The 21,153-nt window shown below is 40.7% G+C and overlaps 1 protein-coding gene across 1 annotated transcript in view; it reads left to right on the top strand.

The window, feature by feature from the left end:
- The first annotated feature begins 4,966 nt into the window (after positions 1–4,966).
- The window catches only part of EMB (embigin), a 26,361-nt gene continuing 10,174 nt past the window's right edge, over positions 4,967–21,153 (top strand). Inside the window, exons 1-6 of the mRNA XM_035566141.2 lie at positions 4,967–5,250; positions 10,147–10,230; positions 12,391–12,483; positions 13,840–13,929; positions 16,856–17,030; positions 18,271–18,359. Of these exons, the coding sequence (XP_035422034.1) occupies positions 5,163–5,250; positions 10,147–10,230; positions 12,391–12,483; positions 13,840–13,929; positions 16,856–17,030; positions 18,271–18,359 (619 nt within the window). The 5' untranslated portion in view covers positions 4,967–5,162. The remainder of the gene's footprint in view (positions 5,251–10,146; positions 10,231–12,390; positions 12,484–13,839; positions 13,930–16,855; positions 17,031–18,270; positions 18,360–21,153) is intronic.

The following is a 21,153-nucleotide window of genomic DNA, read 5'->3' as shown; positions in this document are numbered from 1 at the left end:
TTTTCTTATTAGGCTGTCCTTATCTCAAACCACGAGTTCTTGCACTTTCCTTTTCAATTCTCTCTTCCCACTAGGGAAAGGGGAGTGAGCAAGTGGCTGTGTGTGTTTAGCTGCCTTCTGTGTTAAACCGTAACAGATCAGGTGGCATACATTGGTATCACACTGAGCTTTACTTCTACATTAACAGATTGTAGAAAAGCTTTTAGTTGTCTCTACAAAAGATTTCAACCTAAACTGTGTTTTATGTCTTATTTGGGCTACTGGGGGGGAGGGGAACAAAAAGAACTGCTAACCAATCTACTTGGCTGACTTTTATTTGCCAGTGTCTGATTATAGTACCTTTGCCACTTGAATGAAGCCATTTGAGGTGACCCACACCACCTAATGTGCAACCCTGCACAATATCAACCCCCTTACAATAACAAAAATGTCATATCATGCATTGCCAATCTCTATAACACTAGTGATAGCAAACTAAAATTTAAGAACAACCCAAATTTTTGTTTTATGACAGCTCAGATCCTAGCAAGCATTTCATAAATGACAGAATTCTCAATAGGGATTATATGCGTAATCTTGCAAATTGCCTGCTAGGAGGTAACAGGAGATACCAGGACTCAGCCATTCAGGAGTATCCAGACATTGCAGAGTAGGCAACTGCAGGGCATGCAGATTGCATAAGCAGCCGGTAATTTAAAATCCAGCCAAGAGGTCAGTTCAGTTAAATCCTTCAGAGAGAGCAAGCCAAAGATAAATGTTTGGGGAAGACAATAAAATTGAGTTTTGTTGTCTTGTACTTGCATTCAATAGCTTGGACTAGCTTTGGCTTTCAGAAACACGCATTCTGTATTTTTACTTTATGATGTAGGATAGCATCTACACCAGCACATTATTTTCAGAGTGCATATCTCCTGGACTTGCAAACCTATCTCCTGGCTTTGCCACTGTTGATTTTCATACTTTTCCACTTAAAAAAAAATAAAAAAAATATCTATAAACAAACATTACCTCCCGTTTTAAGTTATAGGGCCAGTTCCCTTTAATGTTTTCATAAATGACTTGGATGGAGGCCTAAAAGGTATACCAAGAAAGTTTGTGGATGACACTAAATTGGGAGGAGCTTTTGACTCCTTCGAGGGTAGAGAGGCCTTGCAGAGAGATCTTGACAAATCAGAGAGCTGGGCAATCACCAACCATGTGAAGTTTAACAACAGCAAGTGCCAGATTCTGCACCTGGGAGGGGGCAGCCCTGGATATACCTACAGAGTTGGGAACAAGAGGCTGGAGAGCAGCCCTATGCAAAGGGATCTGGGGCTTCTGGTTGACAGCAAGCTGAACATGAGCCAGCAATGTGCCCTGGCAGCCAGAAAGGCCAACTGTACCCTGGGGTGCATCAGGCACGATACTGCTAGCCAGGCAAGGGAAGGGATTTGTCCTGCTCTGCTCTGTGCTGGTGCAGCCTCACCTCCAGAACTGGGTGTAGGTTTGGATGCCACGATATAAGATAGAAAACTGTTAGAGAGTGTCAAAAGGAGGGCAACAAAGATGGTGAAGGGTCTGGAGGGGAAGATGTATAAGGAGCAGCTGAGGTCCCTTGGTTTGTTCAGCCCAGAGCAGAGCAGGCTGAGGGGAGGCCTCCTGGCAGCCTGAAGCTCCCTCACGAGGGGAGCGGAGGGGCAGGCGCTGAGCTCTGCTCTCTGGGGACAGCGACAGGACCCGAGGGAATGGCATGGAGCTGGGACAGGGGAGGGTCAGGCTGGGTGTTAGGTAAAGGTGTTTCACTGAGAGGGTGGTCGGGCACTGAGTCAGGCTCATGCTTAGTTACCTTTCCACATCGTGAGCTGACTTTACGAAGCATGTCTTCAGCAAAGGAAACAGCTGGATCAGGTTTGTCTCTTGGTTACTTTGCTGTTTTAGATATTAGCAGAAATAAACGAACACCAATAAATAGGCTTTGAGAACATGTGGTTAGTTGTTATAAAAAAGATGCTGTAGGAAGTGAAGTGTAATGAATTATCATCTGGATTTTTCTTCAGCTAATAATCAATACATCACAGCAATTTTCAGAGCTCCATTTACTTTCCTTCTGCCATGAAAACTTTCATCGGAGAACTTCCAGATGAACAAACCAGCAGTTTCCCCTCTACTAGAGGTTTTATCAATATAAATGTTTAATTGTAAACCAGAGTACAGGTCAATGTATAAATCCTTGTTCCAATACAGAACTTTGTCATATTTGCCAACTAATTACCATGTGAGCAAGTCAAAATTTCTATCTAGAAGGGAGAGAAGAGAGATAGCTAGAGAAAGAAGAAGAAAATACTCTGGGTATTTATAGATAGCACAGGTTAGTCTTATTATTTAAAGTTTAAATAGAGATACTTTTCTTTAAACTCCTAATTACTCATTTGTCGGTGTTTCAAAATACAGGCAAATATGAGAGCTGATGTTTTTTATTTTTGAATGCCCCCAATATTTAGTTTATTCATAATTTGCTATCACAAACCTTGTAATTTCTGAAAACTCTTACTCCAACACTTTCTGTGATCTAGCAATCCAGCATTAGTACTTGGGGAATAATGAAGTCCTAGCATATTATTATGGTAAAAAAAATTTTACAGGAGTGAAACTCTTAAAAGGCTGTTAGATTCTTTACTTGAACAGTTCCTCTAAATTCAGCTTCCTGTTTGCTTTCTCCCTCTTCCGTTGCTTTGTGGCTTCTGTATCTCATACTGCGAGTGTCAAAAAATAACAGCTCACTAAGGAGTTGTTTAATAACTGTTTTTTTTTCTTTCCCATTGCAGCATCAGGTAAGGGTGGGATGTACTATTACCAAACAACAAGCCACGAGGAAGACTTGAGAAGGAATCCTGCACAGATATTCAGCATGCCCTTGGATTGCTTTGATGCTCTATGATAACTTGGTGAGAAAGGCAGAAGCCCATCCTAAATGTACAGTCACTCAAGACAAATAACCTCTGTGTTTCCATTGGGCAATCCCTGACGAAGCTAGATCCTAGGTCTGACTGTCCTAGCAGCCCCATTCCTGCTTGCAGGCAGAGCTTAGCCACAGACCTCTATGTAGACTTGTCCAGCACTAATCTAGCCACACGATTTTTTGGTAGATAAAATCTGCCTCACAAAAAGGTGCTGCATACCTAACTGCTGATTCAGGTGAACATCAGGTTTTCTTATCTCTCTTACAAGGAAGGATGCTTCACACCTGCCTGTCCCACCACCCATTTCAGGAGGAAGAAGAGCTATTTGGAACCACAGACCAGCTCTGTCATACCTTAAAAGAGTAAGACAGCCACTACAGCCTTTTTTTTTTTTTTTTTTTTTTTCCCTTGTCTAAGAGGTATGTCTCTTCAGGTCTAACTGGTTCATACAAAACAGGTTTCAAGCTCCAGACATTTTTTTTCCCGTTAAAAGCTGAACATCTTCTGCCATTCCTGAACAGCCTTATCTGAACTGGATTCCCTCTCCAAATCCCATTGTTACATGCAGTTGTAGCAGGCTCACAATTCAATGGGCTCAATCGAAGAGCAGATTAGTATTGTGGGAAACACAACTCCACTGTAGGTTGTAGCCAAGTTTCAAAAGTAGTGGATCTACAGCTGGGCAGGTATCATTGTGCACAGACTGTATACATATATATATATATATGACTCCCTACTTTTTGTACATGAGCTAAACAACATTAGAGATGGAGCATGGAAACCCTTGTTCCTGTGCTCCAAGTGTATTAAAGACATTCATGCTTTCAACAGCAGAAAAGGCTACTATCTGTTTGCGGTCCTGAACAGCCAGCAGGCATATCAAGTCTTCCTCTGACACATAGTAAGGGCTTAAGGAAGCAATTCTGTTCCCAGTCTTTTGCCATTAGTCATATTTCTTAGGGGGGTTCATGATGGAAAGTTTTAATCTGAAGTACACTGTACTGGTCTTGGAGGACATGGATGGGAGCACAAAGATGTGCAATGCTGGAAAATCAACAAGTGGAAGATCTGATTTACTTACACTCTGCATAAATTTCTACGGCTCTGCCAGCATATTATCTGCCATGATGCTAAGATGATGTAAAAGCTTAAATGCAGGGACCTTTTTGCATTATTGATACAAACCTTAAGCACAATTCAGCTTCTACATCAGCTGAAGCAGCCTTATTTTGATAAAAAGGAAGAAGCAAGTAACCCATCTGGGAGACTGTCCTTCAAAGCATGCCAGCTGCCAGATTTTATACTGTAATATCCAAACTGAATTATTTATCGAGTAAAAACCATATATATATATATTTCTATATGTAAGTGCATTTATATATATGTGCACACAACTACGTATACATTATGGTATCCTGAGCAATTAAATTTTGATTTTAGATGCTCCAGGCAGTCAAGTCCTGAAAAATGTTTGTTCAAAATAGTGTTTTCAGGTGTTGCTGTCCAAGCCAGGAGATTCAGCAAAGACCCTTGAAAAGCCTGCACTCTGATACAGTATAACCCAGCTGCCTTAGAGCCACTGACCCTCAAAGCTGGGCTTTCCAGGAGATCAGCAGTCAAAGGGCAGAGAAAGGCCGTGCTGTTCGCTAGGTAATTTTCTCTCAGGAAACCTTACTGCAGCCAGCTGCCTCACAAATTCGTTCAGGCAGAGGTGGTCCGGCGGCAGCAGCCCCCTTTCGGCCAACACCACGACGCCGGCCAGCCACCGAGAGGGCTCGGGCAGCTCCTCAGGCCGCCGCCGAGGCCGCGGTGGGCCGGCAGCCCCCTCCGGCTGTCCCCCGCTCCCACCCCCGCCCTCGCAGCTCCACATAAAGTCCGAGCGGGGCCGCTGACGCCCCGCTGGCGGCGTGTCCTGACCGCGGGGCGCGGCGGCGACTGGTGGAACCGCCAGCCGCCGCCTGACGTTTGCCGTGCTCGTGGCGTTGTGGGCTTTTTTTTTTTATATTTTTATTTTATTTTATTTTATTTTTTTTTATTTAGGCTCCTGTCGCAGCTGCGGCAGCCGGCTCTCCCCACCCCCTCAGAGGCTCTGCGGCCCGCTTCAGGCTTCCCCAGCAGGGCGGTAGCGCGGGGCTGGGCCAGCGGCTGCGGCGGGGCGCGGCGCCGAGCGGAGCGCGGAGGGAGGCCGGGTGGCCGGAGGATCCCGGCGGCGGGGCGCCCACCATGCCTGCACGCTTCTCCGGGAGCCGCCCGGGGCGGCTGCTGCTTCTGCTCTGCCTTCCCCTCAGCCTCCCGGGAGGGAGCCCCGCAGGTAAGCGCTCCCTCCTCTCGCCGGCCGGCGCCGGGCTCGGGGTGGGTTGGGTGAAGGGGTTCGGGAGCGCCGCCTCGCACCCAGTCCCACGGCCCGCGGAGCATCCCTCCGGGATCCTGCTGCCGCCGGGCTGAGCCGGTGGCGTGCCTAGGAGGCGCCTCTCGGCCCGGCGATGAGGTTCGTCCTTCCATCAGCCCCCCTCGGGCGTCGAAGCTTTCTCCCGGCACTCCGGTTTGCCTTACCCAGCCCCTCAGAAACCGACTTGGGGAGAGTGCCCGGGCCTGCTGGCAAGTGGGGTCGCCCGCAGGAACTGGTGATGGTCTGGTGCTCGGCTGTGTCTGGTGGCTCCAGATCCTTCACCCTGCCTGCCTTCTGCCTCGCAGATGGGAGGATTTATTAGTTCACGAGGCTAGGGCAGGGAGGTTGAGGCATAGCGCTTGGTGGCTGCCATATTTTTAACAAATAGGGCATTAAAGTCCTGAAACCCCCTGAGTCCCTCTGAGTCTGAAGCAGGTAAGCTAATTTAGTCAAACATTAGTATGCCTGTCAGAGTCTGAAAAATGTCTCTTGGAGGATTCTTCTGTAGCACTTTTAAATGCTGCTTTTAAAATATTCACAAAAAAGAACCTGAATGTGCTGGGATGTGTGCTTTCCCTGGTGTTTTTCAGTAGTCCAAGAGCAGGCCAGCCACTTCTAAGGAAACATGAGCTTACTTCTAAAATTAGTGGATTTCTATTATTGATCACTGTTTTATAAAGCCTGGCAGAGTGCCACAGAAGGGTAATGGATGGAAATACCAGATTTCTGGTATTTGCCATAGAGGATGCAGTTGTTGGAGCACATCTTGCCAAGGCTGGCAGTTCTGCATGTTACGTGAACATCATTAGTGCTTTAGCTGCATTTTCCATATGTAGTATATGAGTAAGTAGTTATACATTTCTTGGTTCCTCTGTTAATCACTCCAACACTGAGAGGAGATCTATGCAGATTCCTCCATGGTGATAATCTTAAAATTTGTAGTAGTTTCACGAGAAAACACTGAAGGACAGAAAACGGCTTGCAGTTCTCAAAGCTTGTGTAAAATACGTGTATTTATGTACACACATAAATTAGAAGACCTTTTTTGACAGGTTCTCAGTTATCAAAAAGTTTTGTGACTGTACATGGCATAATATTTGTAGGAACCTGTGAGCCATGGTATGGCAACCTGGCCAGATGACACTTATTTTTTGATGACTTTTACTACCAGAACCTGTACCTAATGGTGACTGAAACAATTCTAAACTTACATAAAGCCATCAGTGAAATGAGATCCTCTTCTGGCAAAAACAAAACAAAAACACTCTAGTAGGTAATTTCTGCAAATCTACCATCTTTCTAAAGTAGTAGATATCATATCTGGTTTTGAGCAGACATCAGAAATGAAACAGTGACTTTATCCTGTTTTACCCTCTGTATGTATAAAGTGAGGCTATTGTTTCTCAGACTTTATATAAATATGAAAGCACTTAAGAGACGCAACTTCAATAAGTAGAAAGGCTTCATACTATGATTTGCATATTGTCTGAAGTACAGGGAAATAGTGCTTTATTCTTTCAAGCATAGGGACTATCTGCACAGGTGCTCCAAAGTGAAGTTCTTGCAACTTTGGAAGCAGGTGTACTAACACTGCCTTTTGGTGAAGTCCAGAAAACAGTATGTTCTGGAGATGTGCAGCTTCAGCAGTCTTCAGTCAAAATAAATGTTTGCAGCAAAAGCAAATGGAGAGAGTACCACATGCACAAGGACTGAGTTGCAGCAAGTTTGGTGAGATATCCCCCTGCAGCTGGTCAGGCTGATGCCAAAAGGCCTCCTAGATGTTATTTTGAGATAAGTAACTTGAGTGGAGTTTTTATTATTCTGTTACTTTTGTCTTCAGTCCTGATAAATTTAATTGCTTTGAAAAATTTTAACCATCACTTTTATTCTGTACTGAGTTTAGGGTAGTCTCTAATAGCTAAGTGTCAAGACGTAGAGTTCTTCAGAGCTTGCTGCTTCACTTGGATGCTGTTTCAGTGGCCTGGGTTAGTTGGAGCACATGCTGCCAGATTCCCTTAGGAAAAGCAAACCCCCCACATCTCATCTGCTAGCTTCCGCCCCTAAAGGTACCAAGGAGCTCTGTGAGTGGTGGATACACCTGTTTTCTTAGACTCTGCTTCCGTATTCTTGTTTTCTGGTTTGCCCTGAAGGCAGGGCTTTTCATGGGGCATTTGGAAGCCCTTTGTTTGGATTCTCCAGTGTTTCATGAGAGCTCAGACTGCAGCTTTTTCCTTTCTAGTGCCACTAGGAGGTTCCAGCTGCCAGTCTTGGAAACTGCTGAATGCATTTCCACAGGAAATAATGAGTATTAAATTCATTGATAATAAACATTAAATTAAGGATGCTAAATTATACCAAATTGTATCTTATTCTTCCCCTATTTAACCATTTTTCTCTGCTGCATTTTAGTGAAGACATTTAAGTGGGCCAAGCTGTTTGTAGAACTCAAAGTGAGCAAATAGATTAAAAAGCCTGAAATTTCTCTGGTGATTACAAGTATGGTATACATCATGCTTTATCTCCCAAATATTGGCTACAGCAGGGACAGTGGAAAAATATATTGGTGTCCTCATATTCACCTGCCCTTTCTGTGTAGGGCAAGAAGAACTGAGCAGTCCTCATTATTGATTAAAGCTAATGCAAATCAATTATAGGCTAAGTCATTTCAGCCCTGAGTCAATAGTTTGAGAAGTTATTCCACTGGATATGCTTACATCACTGCCTCCCTTGATCACACTGGTCATGCAGTAGTGGGTCATCTCAATAACCTATGCTATTCAGCGGGATGCTTATGAAAGGGTGAGGTGCAGTGGTACCTCTATGCCATGCAGTTTTATGTATGGACAGATGTAGAATCAATGGTGACCAGAAATAACACTCCTCGACTGCTTTCACTTGGTATGTTAATCAAGGAGGACAGCCAAGATGAGAATCCTGTTAGTATGCAAACCATGTTGCAGGTTATTTGGCTTTGTTGCAGAGTGATAACAGAGGTGCTGTAGAGCTGGGCACTGACGCCTTCTAAATTTATCATCTTGGGGGATTTTAATTACTGTGCAGGTGCTATGTCTACTAAGCTGACACAGAATCAGGTGATCCATGACACCATGACTCCCTCAGAATGCGTCAAGATGCTGCAGAGATATAAAATTCATGGACCTTCAACCTTAGCCTTAATATCAGGAACATAATACCCCTCCCTCTCATCGCCTCTGTTCAAGCAGAGAATAAGACTTGGCTTTCACACAGCTGGGTCATAACGCAGCAGGTACTCAGTCTGAACAGATTCCTTTATTTGTTAAGTGCTTTGGGTGAAGGGCAGAGGGGCACTTTTGGCGGTGGGACCAGTGCACTAATTAACTATGAAAAATAAAATGCCAGTTGTGAAGAACCACAAATGCTTCATTTTAAATTATACTCTTCAACTACCTTACTATAATCTTGATCCAAACTGGTTGAAGTATGATGGGCAGATTGAGAGAGCAGATAGTGCAGGCCAGGCATGATTCTGATGCAGTTTACAGTGGTTGTATGCTGAAGGTGCCACTGGGAAAGCCTGTAGGCTGTCTGTGATTGTAGTATTGAAATGGCATAGGAGTGTTAGTAGCATTGTTCAGGTGTAGGAAACTAGCAGTATGGAACTTCACCTGCTGCTGAAATCACATGGCTCTCTACAAGTCTGAATGTGTTCAAACTGATGTAGCTCTTCACTTTTCATTCCATGCTTGATACTCTCTTGAATATTTAGTAGAGATTATTACCCCTTCTGTCTGTACTTAAAACTGCAAAACACAGTGTATGTGCCCTTCTTTCCCTGGCTACAAACACAGCTTTGTAACAATTAGCCAAATCACTTAAAAGCTACTGATGTGAGGATGCTCTGAGTATAAGGAAGAGCACATTCTACTGCAATGGCAATGGAATATGTCCTGAGATATCTAATCATGTGAAGATAATCTTTATTTTAAGCTAGTTAGTTCTACCATACAAATGTGGGAACAGAAAGTAAGCTGCAAGCATCTCTGTTTTTGTAAATTTTCCAGGGACCTTGAATTCACAACAGAGTAGTCACACAGCAGCATACTGAAACTAAGCAATTTTAAAATTTTTCCCTCTTCCCCAGCTGTCCTTTCTCCAGTAAGGAATGTAAAGCAAAACTCTGGAGTCTTGCCTGAGTCTTACAAAAAACGTATTGTAAGAGCCAAATCAGACTTGTGCTGGTGTTAGGGAAATTGGAAATAGTGATTAGCACTACTTAGTGAAGTCGGTGTAGGGTAATGCAGATAGCTTTTCTTTTGCTCATCAAAGTGATAGTTGAAGGTAATGTAGTGGTTTACTCTGTCACAAGGTACACGTATGCAAGGTTGTAATGGATTTGTTACGGTATTGCTGAATTTGCCAATCTGTTTAAAAATAATCAACTAGTATCAGTATTATCTGCTGCCATAAGCTAAGCCTACAGACAAGATGGGTCTTGAGTACTGGTTATAAAGCTTACTAGTCTGCTGAAATTTCTGAAGAATAGCTGAGAAGAGTGGTCTGACTAAAAGCTGATTACAGGAAAAGATCTGAACACAAAACTCCCCATCAGGTAATTAGAAAGGTCAAGTAAAAGATAAAGCTTCTTCAAGCTCTCTTGCCTAAAATAAGCGAAAGTCAACTAATTAAAAGTAAGTTCTTGGCATTTTGTCTGTTTATGCTCAGAAGCCAAGAAAACAATGGTAGTGGGGAGGCTCTCTTTGAATTCTGTTCATGAACTAGATATTTCTTACTCAGTTGTGAGAGAATAAAGCTTCTTTAAAGCCTTTTTCTTTTTAGATCTAGCTGTGACACCACAGGATGCCAATCAGACTCAAGAGAACTCTTTGACTCGGATGCCAACTGGACTTAAATCATCTCCTGGTAATTATTTTATTTCACTATACCTAGAGTTATTATACTTTTTTCCCAGTGATCCTACCTTACTGTGTGTAGAGTTTACACTTTCAGACTAATTAATTCTTTTGTAACATTCTTCAGAAGAAAAAGAAGCAAATGCATTATCTAGGCCTTTTCAAGCCACTTCAAAAATGTAAGCATCATAAGCATCTCAAGGACTGTGGAAAAAGCTGACAGTTCTGTGAAATTGCCATAAAATCAGACAATGACCCTAGAGAAGTGACAATTCCCAAACTAGAAACATTGCAGGAAGTTCTGTTCTAGCACTTAACACTTGACAATTTTTCATGTGAAGACTTTGCTCTTGTATTAGTGAGATGTGCAATAATGTCACAGAATCATTTTACCTTCATCTATCTAATTATCTATGTGTCCTAACCTTCTGTTGACCCTGCCCTTTATTTGCTTTTATTTGGGGACCCTAATTGTGGTTGTGATTGGGAGTAGTGTGTTCCATACTGGAGAAGAAACCGATGATTGTTTATTCCTACGTCAGATAAGAGCAGCGGGAGTTAAGCAGTGCACAAAAGCTCTTGCTGATTAACACAAATCAAACTTGGGCTAGGTGTATTTATACGTGAACTCGTAGCAAGTTCTGACAAGTTATTCTAACCACTCTTCTATCTTCGAAGATAGTGCTAGTTCCCTGATGTTCAACTTCAGTGCTTTTTTAGCAAAATGTGTGTGAGAACTGGAGTAAGTGCAATATCAAATGGATTTAATAATTCTGCATGCACATGCAGACACACCTATACATGAAGTAAAGTACCCAAGGTATTTTGCATAATGTGACCTTACCTGACTATGCTTATTTGATAGGCAGTTTGAGGAAGAAAGACAATATGAGAAATCTATCAGTGTGCAAGCCATTTTATGAGTTGTCTTTTTTTTTTTTTTTTGAGATAGATTCGGAAGGTACCAGTGCCGGTTTGTATGGTAGTTGTTATCCATCACCTTGAAGGATTTCAGAAATGAACCAGATGATGCATATAGTAGGCTCAATAAACTCGGGTGATCGAGAACAACCTTGGCATGCTGTCACGGCATTTGCACACACACAAAGAAAATTATTTCCAGACCTTCTTCAGCCTTCATGTCTTATTTCAGGAGTAAACTTTTGAACTTGTTTGTTTCTACTTTAGACAGAGATTGAGGCTTGCTTGCACTCCTGTTCAGAGAAAGAGGACTTAGTGTCTAGTACTAGGAGACAGTTTCATAATTAGGTTGCTTAAAAAAAAGCTAATTTTGGACTAGTAGTCAGGATTGACAATAACACTGTACTGTCAACAGCTACCAAATGAACTAGCCTTAAGTGCTTCCACATTGTCCACCTTAATATACAGGTTTATTGCTTCTTTAAACTGGCTGAAGCATGAGGGAAGGTGTGAAAGCACAGATGGCACAACCCAGGCATAAGGCTAATTGCCTGTGGCATAACATTCCTCAGGTTGTGAGTTGACACGCTGACATGGTGGGAAAAAAAAAACAAAACAAACTTGCTTTACAGAATGGGCAAGCAGTTTGAAGGCATGTGGTACCTCTGCTTACATTTGCTCAGAGACACACAAGATGCAAACCACTAGCAGGGACTTCCTTCAGCACAACCAGATTCTGGCAACGGCTATAGCTGAGAGGCGTGTGTGTGTTTGATTTTTAGAACCTTACCTTTAAAATCATTATTTTGTGCAGCAAAAGGACAGAAGAAATACCTTGAGGATGTTTAGGCTTTCAGAGATGAGATTTCTACTGCATAAACTCTGCCACCCAGTGCTCAGAGAAGCTGTAGCCCAGTTTTCTCTTATCTTCCTGACTCCAAAGGGGAACACTTGAGAACCTTCTCAGTGCATAGACAGGAGAGATAATGAAGTCCCTTTCCTTCTACAAAACCTGGAATCATTTTCTCCTGCAATACTGTATGATTAGGCAGATTAAACCTAAAATTATAATTCATCTTAAATTATGTAAACAAAAACTGAGAATAAAACTACTTTGTAAGTATGTAAAACACATGGCTTAAAATACATAGTGTATTTTATTTAACATGTGGATTTTTATTTTTTTTTGTCACCGAAATTTAAAGATAATAAAGTCAATATCTAACAGCTTTGTTTTTAAACCTTTCAGAGCCCATGACAACTGCACAAACTGTGAACCGGCAAACTTGGGGGGGCAGCATTTCAGATCACATGATGCTTGGACCTGATGCATCTACACCTGGTAAAAAAAAAAAAAAAAAAGAAAACAGATGTCTTATTACTTCTAAATTTCAGTTACCCCAAGGTTCTGCCATGTCTGTGTTTTTTTTTGTTGTCGTTTTTGTTTTAATTTATCAAGTAATTATGGAGGAATTATATTATTGGTAATTACCAAGTTAAAAGGTTTGATGAAATCAAGACTGTACAAGTTCTGTTTAAAGCTGTACGGAAAGGATCTGGAAACTGAAAAAATGGAAGATCGCTGTAATTGTATTGAATTGACCTTTCCTTTAAGTGTAGTTTCCACTGCATTTTCCCAGAGCGTGCACTTCAGTTTACTAGGAACCTGTTTACCGGGAACTTGTGTACAGAACCAATGAAACAATTATTTATGTAGATGTGAAAGGGTGATGTTTCCTTAGCTGGTCTGCATCTGCTGTTAAAGCTGCAGCTTTATTAATTTACTTCATTGCTCTGGTCTTGAAGTGTGAAGAGCAGAAGTATAGTGGTAAGCATAAACAGTCTAATCCCACAGTTGCCTACCTGGCAGCTGTCTCAAGTTTTGTAGATTTGTAAATGTAGTCCCTTAGCAGTATGTAGTCTCTTAGCCCTACAGAAGGGGTTATAAGAGGCATATTGCTAGCCATCTAATCCCTTTTAAATGTCACTTTTGCCCCCAAAAGGAAGGGACTACACTTTTAGTACGGCAGATTATAGTATGTATTGATGCACTTTATGTGGGGAAGCAAATTCCCTTGAGTATAACAGGAGTCTTGTGAAGTAGTGCAGAACTCTGACCATGTTGCACTGAAGCCCAGAGCATTCTTGCCTCTAGATTCAGTGAAGCAGTATCTGGAGAAGATGGTTTACCTCTAGCTTTGTGGCTGTTAAATTGTAGTGGTATCAGGAATAACTGTTCTGTCCTTCTGTATTCTCTTTCTGTTTTTCTGATGTTTATTACTTTTCCAAGCCCTGTTTAACTTTGCTGTAGTACCATACAGGTCTAGGATCCACGTCTTCTTAGGAAACGGACGCATATAAAAATGACTCTCTGAAGTAGGCTGTGAAATAGATAGTTGTGCCCTTTTTGGAGTATTCTGAAATTCACAATTAAAGCATTATATAAAAGGTAGAAACCATATTCTAAAATGGCATAATTATTACAAAAATGGTCATATGACCCTGGTACTTAAAGATTGTGGCTACTAACACAAACTATATGAAAGGATCTCCATAGGAGTCAGCTTTGGCAAAGGTTTTTTTTTTTTTTTTTTTTTCCTGAAAGATTGCGGTAAGAAACAAATGCAATACCATATTGCTGCATGACTACCTTTATAGCATCATAGCATACCACTTCACTTTCCCCACAACCTTCTAGGTCCAGATCTTACCACGCTGGAGTTCAAGCAGGACACCAAGTTGAACACATCTAATGGCTTTTATGTGGAATATGAGGTACTCCTTTCTGGTGAGTATGTTCTCTTCCAGTTACGTTACAAATATCTATGATTGCATGCAATATTTTCTGTTTATTTTAGGAGTATATATGATGGTAACTTTTTATTGAAGTAAGCCATTCACAGCAAGTGAATGGGCAAGTGATGAGGTCATTTAGAGAAAAAATGAATTAATTAGTTGCATTATTTACTATTGTGTTCTAATAATTATTTTGCAGTGGAGAATGAAACTCTGAGTATTTTATTAACACTATAAGTAAAACAATGCATAGCTATCATTTTCCACCCCCACAAATCAATTCAAGTGACGTTTTCTTTCTTCTGGTGAATCCACTTGAAGAGACAACGTAAGGTGCAGTGTTTCTTACCCAACAGGTCCTAGCCAGCTTCTCAGCATTGCAAGAGTTATAGCATAGAGAAAGGACGAGACAAACCCCCTCCTAAGATAGATGCGAAGTTCCTGGTTGCCAAAGAAGTTATAACTATTTTTTTGGTTAAATAAAAAAACCTGATCTAACGGGAATTACTTAGAATTGAAAAAGAGATCAATTAGAACTCCTGTACAAAATACTGGTATGGTATTTTAAGGATAGTCACATAACATTTATGCTGTATTTTCTTAGAGCATTATTTTCTTCTAATATAAAATGAGGTAGTTAATAAGATAGTGTCTGTTTCTTGCTCTGGTACAAGTATTCTTGGTGCAGATGCCCTAGGTAGCAGCCTTCCTAATGGCTAATCTTCAACAGCATAGGGTTTTCATGTTCCATTCATTTCAAGTGTGGATTTAATTTTAGAATAATGAATCTCAAAAGGTACCCTTTCTATTTTTAGCCACTGTGATTAGCCTGACTGTAAAACTTCACTACTATGAAACTAATCCCATTTGCAAAATTACTTTGATCATAAACAGCCAAGGTGAGTTATGCTTGGCTTACTTACTGAGTTTAATAAATGGATCTAATAAATGAGTTGCACTGATTATGGCTCTGCTGTATAAGATGGATGTGTTGTACCTCTTGAGTTTAACTCCAGTTCAACAGAGCTGTAATTTTTCAGCTGGGACTTGGAGTTCTGGGCACACTGTTCTGTAAGCTGAAAATGTCTCTGCCAGACCCAAAAGAGTTTAAATATTCTTTGGGAGTATCTGGTGGTTCCACCTCAGCCAGGCTTTTGTGCTCTTTAGGTATGATTTTCATTAGCAAGTCGGAGGTGTACTTTAAAACCTCCCTTTCTCTGAGAAAGGACTCAAGGTGTGAAATCCAAGTACACTTTTTTGACTGTCAAGTACTACAGGGTGCGCCTATGGTTGAGTTGAGGTCCAGAATGAATTTTCACAGAGTATTAGGTAGGCTAACCTCAGCTGTATCTAGAAGGCATGAAAGAAAAGTCCAGTTATGAAATAAAATGTCAGTGCTGATGAGTACAAAGTCAGAGGTGAATTTTTTTCTTTCATAAAAGGCTGTTTCTTTATATGGATTGGAGAAGATGACTTTGCTGTTGAAACCTGCTTTCTGCTTATGCATACTTCAGGCTCGTGCATCTGGTTAAAAGCCAAAGAAGTTACTTTTTCTACTACATTGCAGTGTTTTCAAATTGACATTTACAATTCCAGTGGCTTGTTAATAGGAGGCAGCCATAAATAGGTTTGAAAATGGTTTGGTTTCAAGCCGAGCAGCTATAGCATTAAAGGCCAGATTCAGCAATAATAAGGTTGTGGATTTTAACAACTTCACTGGCAGCAGGACAATACCCATAATTTTACAGCATTGAAAAAATTTGCAACTGGCTGATACATAGATGCATATAAATAATGACAAGTCAAGCTCTTTTTGATATTACTAATATAACATTAATATAACCAGTCAAGGGAGGTGATTGTGCTGTTCTGCTCTGCACCGGTGTGGCCTGACCTTCAGTACTGTGTGCAGCTTTGTGTTCCACAAAATAAGGAGTACATAATACTGTTAGAGCGCCCAAAGGAGGGCTACAAAGGTGGTGAAGGGTCTAGAGGTGAAGATGTATGAGGAGCGGCTGAGGTCCCTGGGTTTGTTCAGCCCAGAGCAGAGCAGGCTGAGGGGAGGCCTCATGGCGGCCTGCAGCTCCCTCACGAGGGGAGCGGAGGGGCAGGCGCTGAGCTCTGCTCTCTGGGGACAGCGACAGGACCCGAGGGAATGGCATGGAGCTGGGACAGGGGAGGGTCAGGCTGGGTGTCAGGAAAAGGTTCTGCACCCAGAGGGTGGTCAGGCACTGGGACAGGCTCCCCACGGCAGTGCTCACGGCACAGAGCCTGCCAGAGTTCAAGATGAGTTTGGACAATGCTCGTAGACAAATGGTTTGGTTTTTGGGTGGTCTTGTGTGGAACCAGGATTGGGACTCAGTGATCCTTGTGGGTTCCTTCCAACTCAGGATATTCTGTGATTCCGTGACGAACTATACATATATAGCGATACACTTTTAATCCTCTAAGCATGTATTCATTACAAAGTTGTTAAATTTTGTTTTTTTAAATGTCAGATACAAGTCAAAAAGGAGGTTTAGACTGTGCAGACATTGTTACCCCAATCCCTATCCCACCTCATGTAAGAACAAAGTATTTAATAATTTAACCCAAAACAAAAATAAATCATAAATCTGTCTTTCAGTGATATGAATATGAATCTATATTTGAGCCTTCTAGGAAGTCTACCTGTATAATTGAGTCACTATGTTGTTTTTGTTATGGGTATGTTTAATAACTTAGTTATGTTTTAAAAGAACTGCTGTCAAAAGCTGATTGGTATTGTAATTTTGTTCACACTGGAAAGTATAACAAGAAATAACTATATCCACCTGTAATCTCATGTAATGTTGAGCACTATATTTGAATCTCTTCCTTCCTTAGAACAAAGAAATAAGATATTTTTCATATAAATATTACTTTTCAACTTCTGTTAGGTGAATCTGGTACTGCTGTGGTAAAAAATATCACTTTGGATAGTGCAGTTAGAATTGAGCTCTCATGCAAACTGGATGATAAATATTCCTCTGTGAAAGTGCTTCAAGTGACTTGGAAGAAGGGAAATGAAACAATTGGACACATCAATAAAACGGAAAATAGCTGGAGCATCCAGTAAGTAGCATTCTTTGCAGTTTGACTTTAATGAATTATTACAGTATTTGTTTAGGGCTGTGTATATGCCTGTGTATAGTAGAAAAGAACTGAATGCAATGATTAATAGGTGCTCATAATAGCATACTGAAGCTGAGAAAAGGAAAGAAGGTTGCAGTTACCTCAAGCCTGGAGGAAGATCTCCTGTTTCTTCTCCTAGTGCTGGATAAATAATGTTTCTTCAGGACAAGAATATAGGATAATGGCCCAGTTCTTTGAGGCCTGGTAATTCTGTTCGGTAAGCAAAGTAGTAATTTCAGTCAGAGATTGCTAACTGGTCTCAATTTCTTTTCCTACTACCATGTTATCTACCATTCTCTCATCAGTGTTGTTCTGCAGAGGTTTAAATGGCATCAGTGACCAATTTTTTACTTAATAATCATCAGAATAAAGAGAAGAAGGAATAAGATTTACAGAAGAGATTATTTGGCTTGGTTTAAAGGTTTTCAGAACTGTTTTACAGTTCTGCACAAACTCGAGAAATAATGCGAAAATTGTTATTCAACTCATACAATTTACATTTTTTTTTCTTTTTAAGTTCAATAGTTTAATTTTAGCCAGGTAGTCTCAAGTTGATTTCTGTATTGCTTTGTTTTCTTAACATCACTAATGTTCATATAAGATTTCTATAATGGAAAATGTGGTGAGAATGTTCTATCACTGTTCTGCTACTACATGTACATTGCTACCATGTACACAAACACAAAAAAATTTCTGTAAAATTAATCTAGTCCAGCATTTTCTCTGCTGTCAAACTATTAGATGACAGCTCTTAAGCTGTTCTATGTTGGACCTAAACTAACCCATTGATGGATGGGCTTTAGAAAGATCAAACCATTTAAATTATTTCATGTCCTATGTAGCATATGCTATAGATTTCTCATGGTGAAGCCACATCTAACTCAGTAAGTTGTGGATCATACTACTTAAAGACATTTGGTCCTGTGTGAGTGCCTGTGAGTAACAAGAGTAAGAATGGTGTCTATGTTCTCTGTGTGCTTTTCTGATTTCTTAAAAATGTGCTTGTTTACATTGCACTGAACCTGGGTCTTAATGTTTCAGCAGTATCTGTTCTCTGTTCCACTACTAAACTCTGCTGGTTTCTTCATAATGTTTATTAGCAGTAACTTACAGCTGTAGGACAAAAAAAAAAAAAGAAAATATAAGCAAAACCAACATGGTAAAACTTTTTTTTTTTAAGATTGACAATCTCAGATAACAGTAAGCTGGGAAGTTACAGTTGTACTGTGAAGGGTGAAGAAAAATTCAGCGTGGTATTTCATTTACAAGGCAAGTTATGTTACATTTTGTTTCAACTGACAATTGAAATCTGGTATTAATGGTTCCTGGATAATATGGAAATTGCAATTTAATTTGATGAGTGGTCACTAATACGGCCAAGCTAAATGAGTATGACTATCAAACACAATTTCTCTAGACTTGAAAGAAAGCAAAAGTTTTGAGCAAAAACTAAAAGCCTTTTTAATAAAACCTGATAACAAACAAAAGTATGTAAGCTGATTTTAATTTTTTCCCATGAAAGAGTAACTGACTTTTTCCTCTACGTTCCCAATCCCTCCAGAGGGAGTACATATTCATTACTTTTGGTGGAGGTTGGTGAGAGTGGAAAAGGCTCTCTGGATGGTATCTCATATCAGTTCTTCAGAAAGCACAGCCAATGACTTGAAAACTTGGCCTTTGATTTAGTGTTACGTGAGCAGCAACTATTGGCAGAATGGGGGCAGGTTTTTGAACAAATTCAGTTGTATTTCTGTAACACCAAATTAATGCTTCAGTTTGTCTTTCATTATATATTGTGTAAGAACAACCCATATTATAACCAGTAAGTGTGCTTCACTGGACAGCATGAATGAAGAGCTGAACACTTAGACCTTCCTTCTCGAATAATTTCACCCTTGATAGTTGTAGGTAAAATCCAGTTGAATGAAAAAACATGGAAATGAAACAAATACAAGCTACTGAGGGCATACATCTCAGATGGGATTTACTTCCATTCTCTCTACACACCATCCAGAGTTTGCAGTGAGCATGGCAAGCATTTGATTTATGAAAGCTCCTGAGACTCTGTGAACTAGTAGAGATGCTGACTGAACACGGGCTCCTAAAAACTCTGACTCTTAAATAACTACCCTAACTTCAACTGATCTAACCAGCAAGGCTGTGTAATACTCAGTGCTGCAAGCTGGCTTTGTTCAGCATGGTATCTGGTCATACGACTTTGGGAAACTCTCACAAACATTCAGGTTTTGCATATTGATGTTGTTACTTGCTTTCAAGCTTTCAACCAGGGGAGACTACCTTGCAATTCTGTGGAAAGACAAAGTTGTAGTTTATTTGAACCTCTTTTTTTCTGAAAAGGATTGTATACTTTCCTTATCGATGCGTGGGTAAGATTTAGTTCAATGGCCACCAAAGTTTGTACAGATTAAAAAAGGTAAGAGAAGCCTTATTCTTTTGAAAGTGTAAGATAACAATTTCAGTAGAGGCAAGAATACATCAACAGGGAAGTAATCTTTTCCAGAACACAGTGAATAGGACTGGTTGATTTATTATAAGAAGGTGGGAGAATTGCCTCACAGCAGTTGAATGCTGCCACTTCTGATGCCATAAAAGTACTGGCACAGCACGTCACATGATTACTGCAAGAGTGTAGGAAACAGGAAAGAAATCCTTGAATCTTCTAGTCAATAATGCAGTGAGAATAATTTTCAAACAGCAAGAGATGGGTAATGTGTTGGCCTAGACAAAATGGCTCAAGTCATCACTGCTGTGACTAATGCCGATAGCTTTTCCACTCAGCTGCTAGGCACTGTTGGATGTGTTGCTTCTTCTGTCACCATTCCCCTCCTGGCTTGGAATAACCCTGAAGACTTTGAGAGGAGTTAAATTCTTATGCAGGTCTGCAGGAAACTGTAATGTTTTGAGAAGCCTTATAGGAAGTTCAGATTATTAAACATGGTGACTCTTCATGGGTATTTTAAAACTAGTATGAAGTGTTGTAATAATGGCTATAAACAAAGGCTATATTAATGGCTAGATTAACAAATTGTAGTCTTCAGTAATTTATACTTGCCATTTGTTCACGGATTCTGCTTGCTTCAGCAGCTGTCCAGGTACATGCGCTGTGAAACAAACCTATTCTTTAAAACAGCGTGGAAAACTGATATAAATACTGACAGGGTCACCCGTCTATTAATCTCCAACCGTGTGGGTTTTTTTTGTTTGTCTGTAGCAGCAGTATTTTGTCCCCACATTCTGGGTGATTTGAATACAAAAAATCTGGGAGGACAAAGAATACAATCCCTGCATGCAAAATAAACTGCTCTGTTGGAGAGCCAGATCCCAGAATGCATGATGGACATTCATGTCCTTAATCATATCTGAGGTGGTCACGTGTTGCTGTTTAAGTCTACGATTGTGCTTTGAGACTGATCAGCATGGCCAAGGTCTTTTTGACTACTGTGGAAATTTGTTGGGCTGGCTACAAGGGTTTTTGTATTTGCTTTGGCATGTTCTCTGCTTTTTTCCAACTTGCTTTTTTTGCATCATGTATAAATTGCAGAGAAGGTGGTAGCACTTGTTAGTGAAGTTGTTATCTTTTAGTGACAGAGGTGAAGATATTCTGACACTACTCTTTTAAGTATGCCAAATCATTCTGTCAAAACTGCTGAAAGCAAATTCCTGGCATGTTTTCTCTTGTGTGACCAATAGCATTTAAAAGACGTACTGGATCTGTACTTAAGAGAGCAATGAAACTTAACAAATGAAAATGAGATAAAAGGAGAACATGCTGGTAAACATTAAAAGAACGAGGGAAAGGAGGGGGAAGGGGAAATCCGTAGTCTATCATGATATATTTGCTCAGCTCTATCTCTGTGCAATGCCTCAACATATTCAAAAGTCCTTTATGGGCTTCTGCTCTTGGAAGTCTGCAGGGTATTTGCAGTTGTAATAGCTAGGACAAATAGCTCCAAAGTTGGAAGCTCATGACTTGTTTCTTGTGGCCATGTTCTGTGCTTAGCAAGGTTGGACGAAAAGTCCGTTTTACTGGCATATACCCCAA

The sequence above is a fragment of the Cygnus atratus genome, chromosome Z (genome assembly GCF_013377495.2).
Source record: "Cygnus atratus isolate AKBS03 ecotype Queensland, Australia chromosome Z, CAtr_DNAZoo_HiC_assembly, whole genome shotgun sequence".
Classification (NCBI taxonomy): Eukaryota; Metazoa; Chordata; class Aves; order Anseriformes; family Anatidae; genus Cygnus; species Cygnus atratus.
Note: the sequence above shows the minus strand (reverse complement) of the source record. Positions and strands in the feature narration are given on the sequence as shown.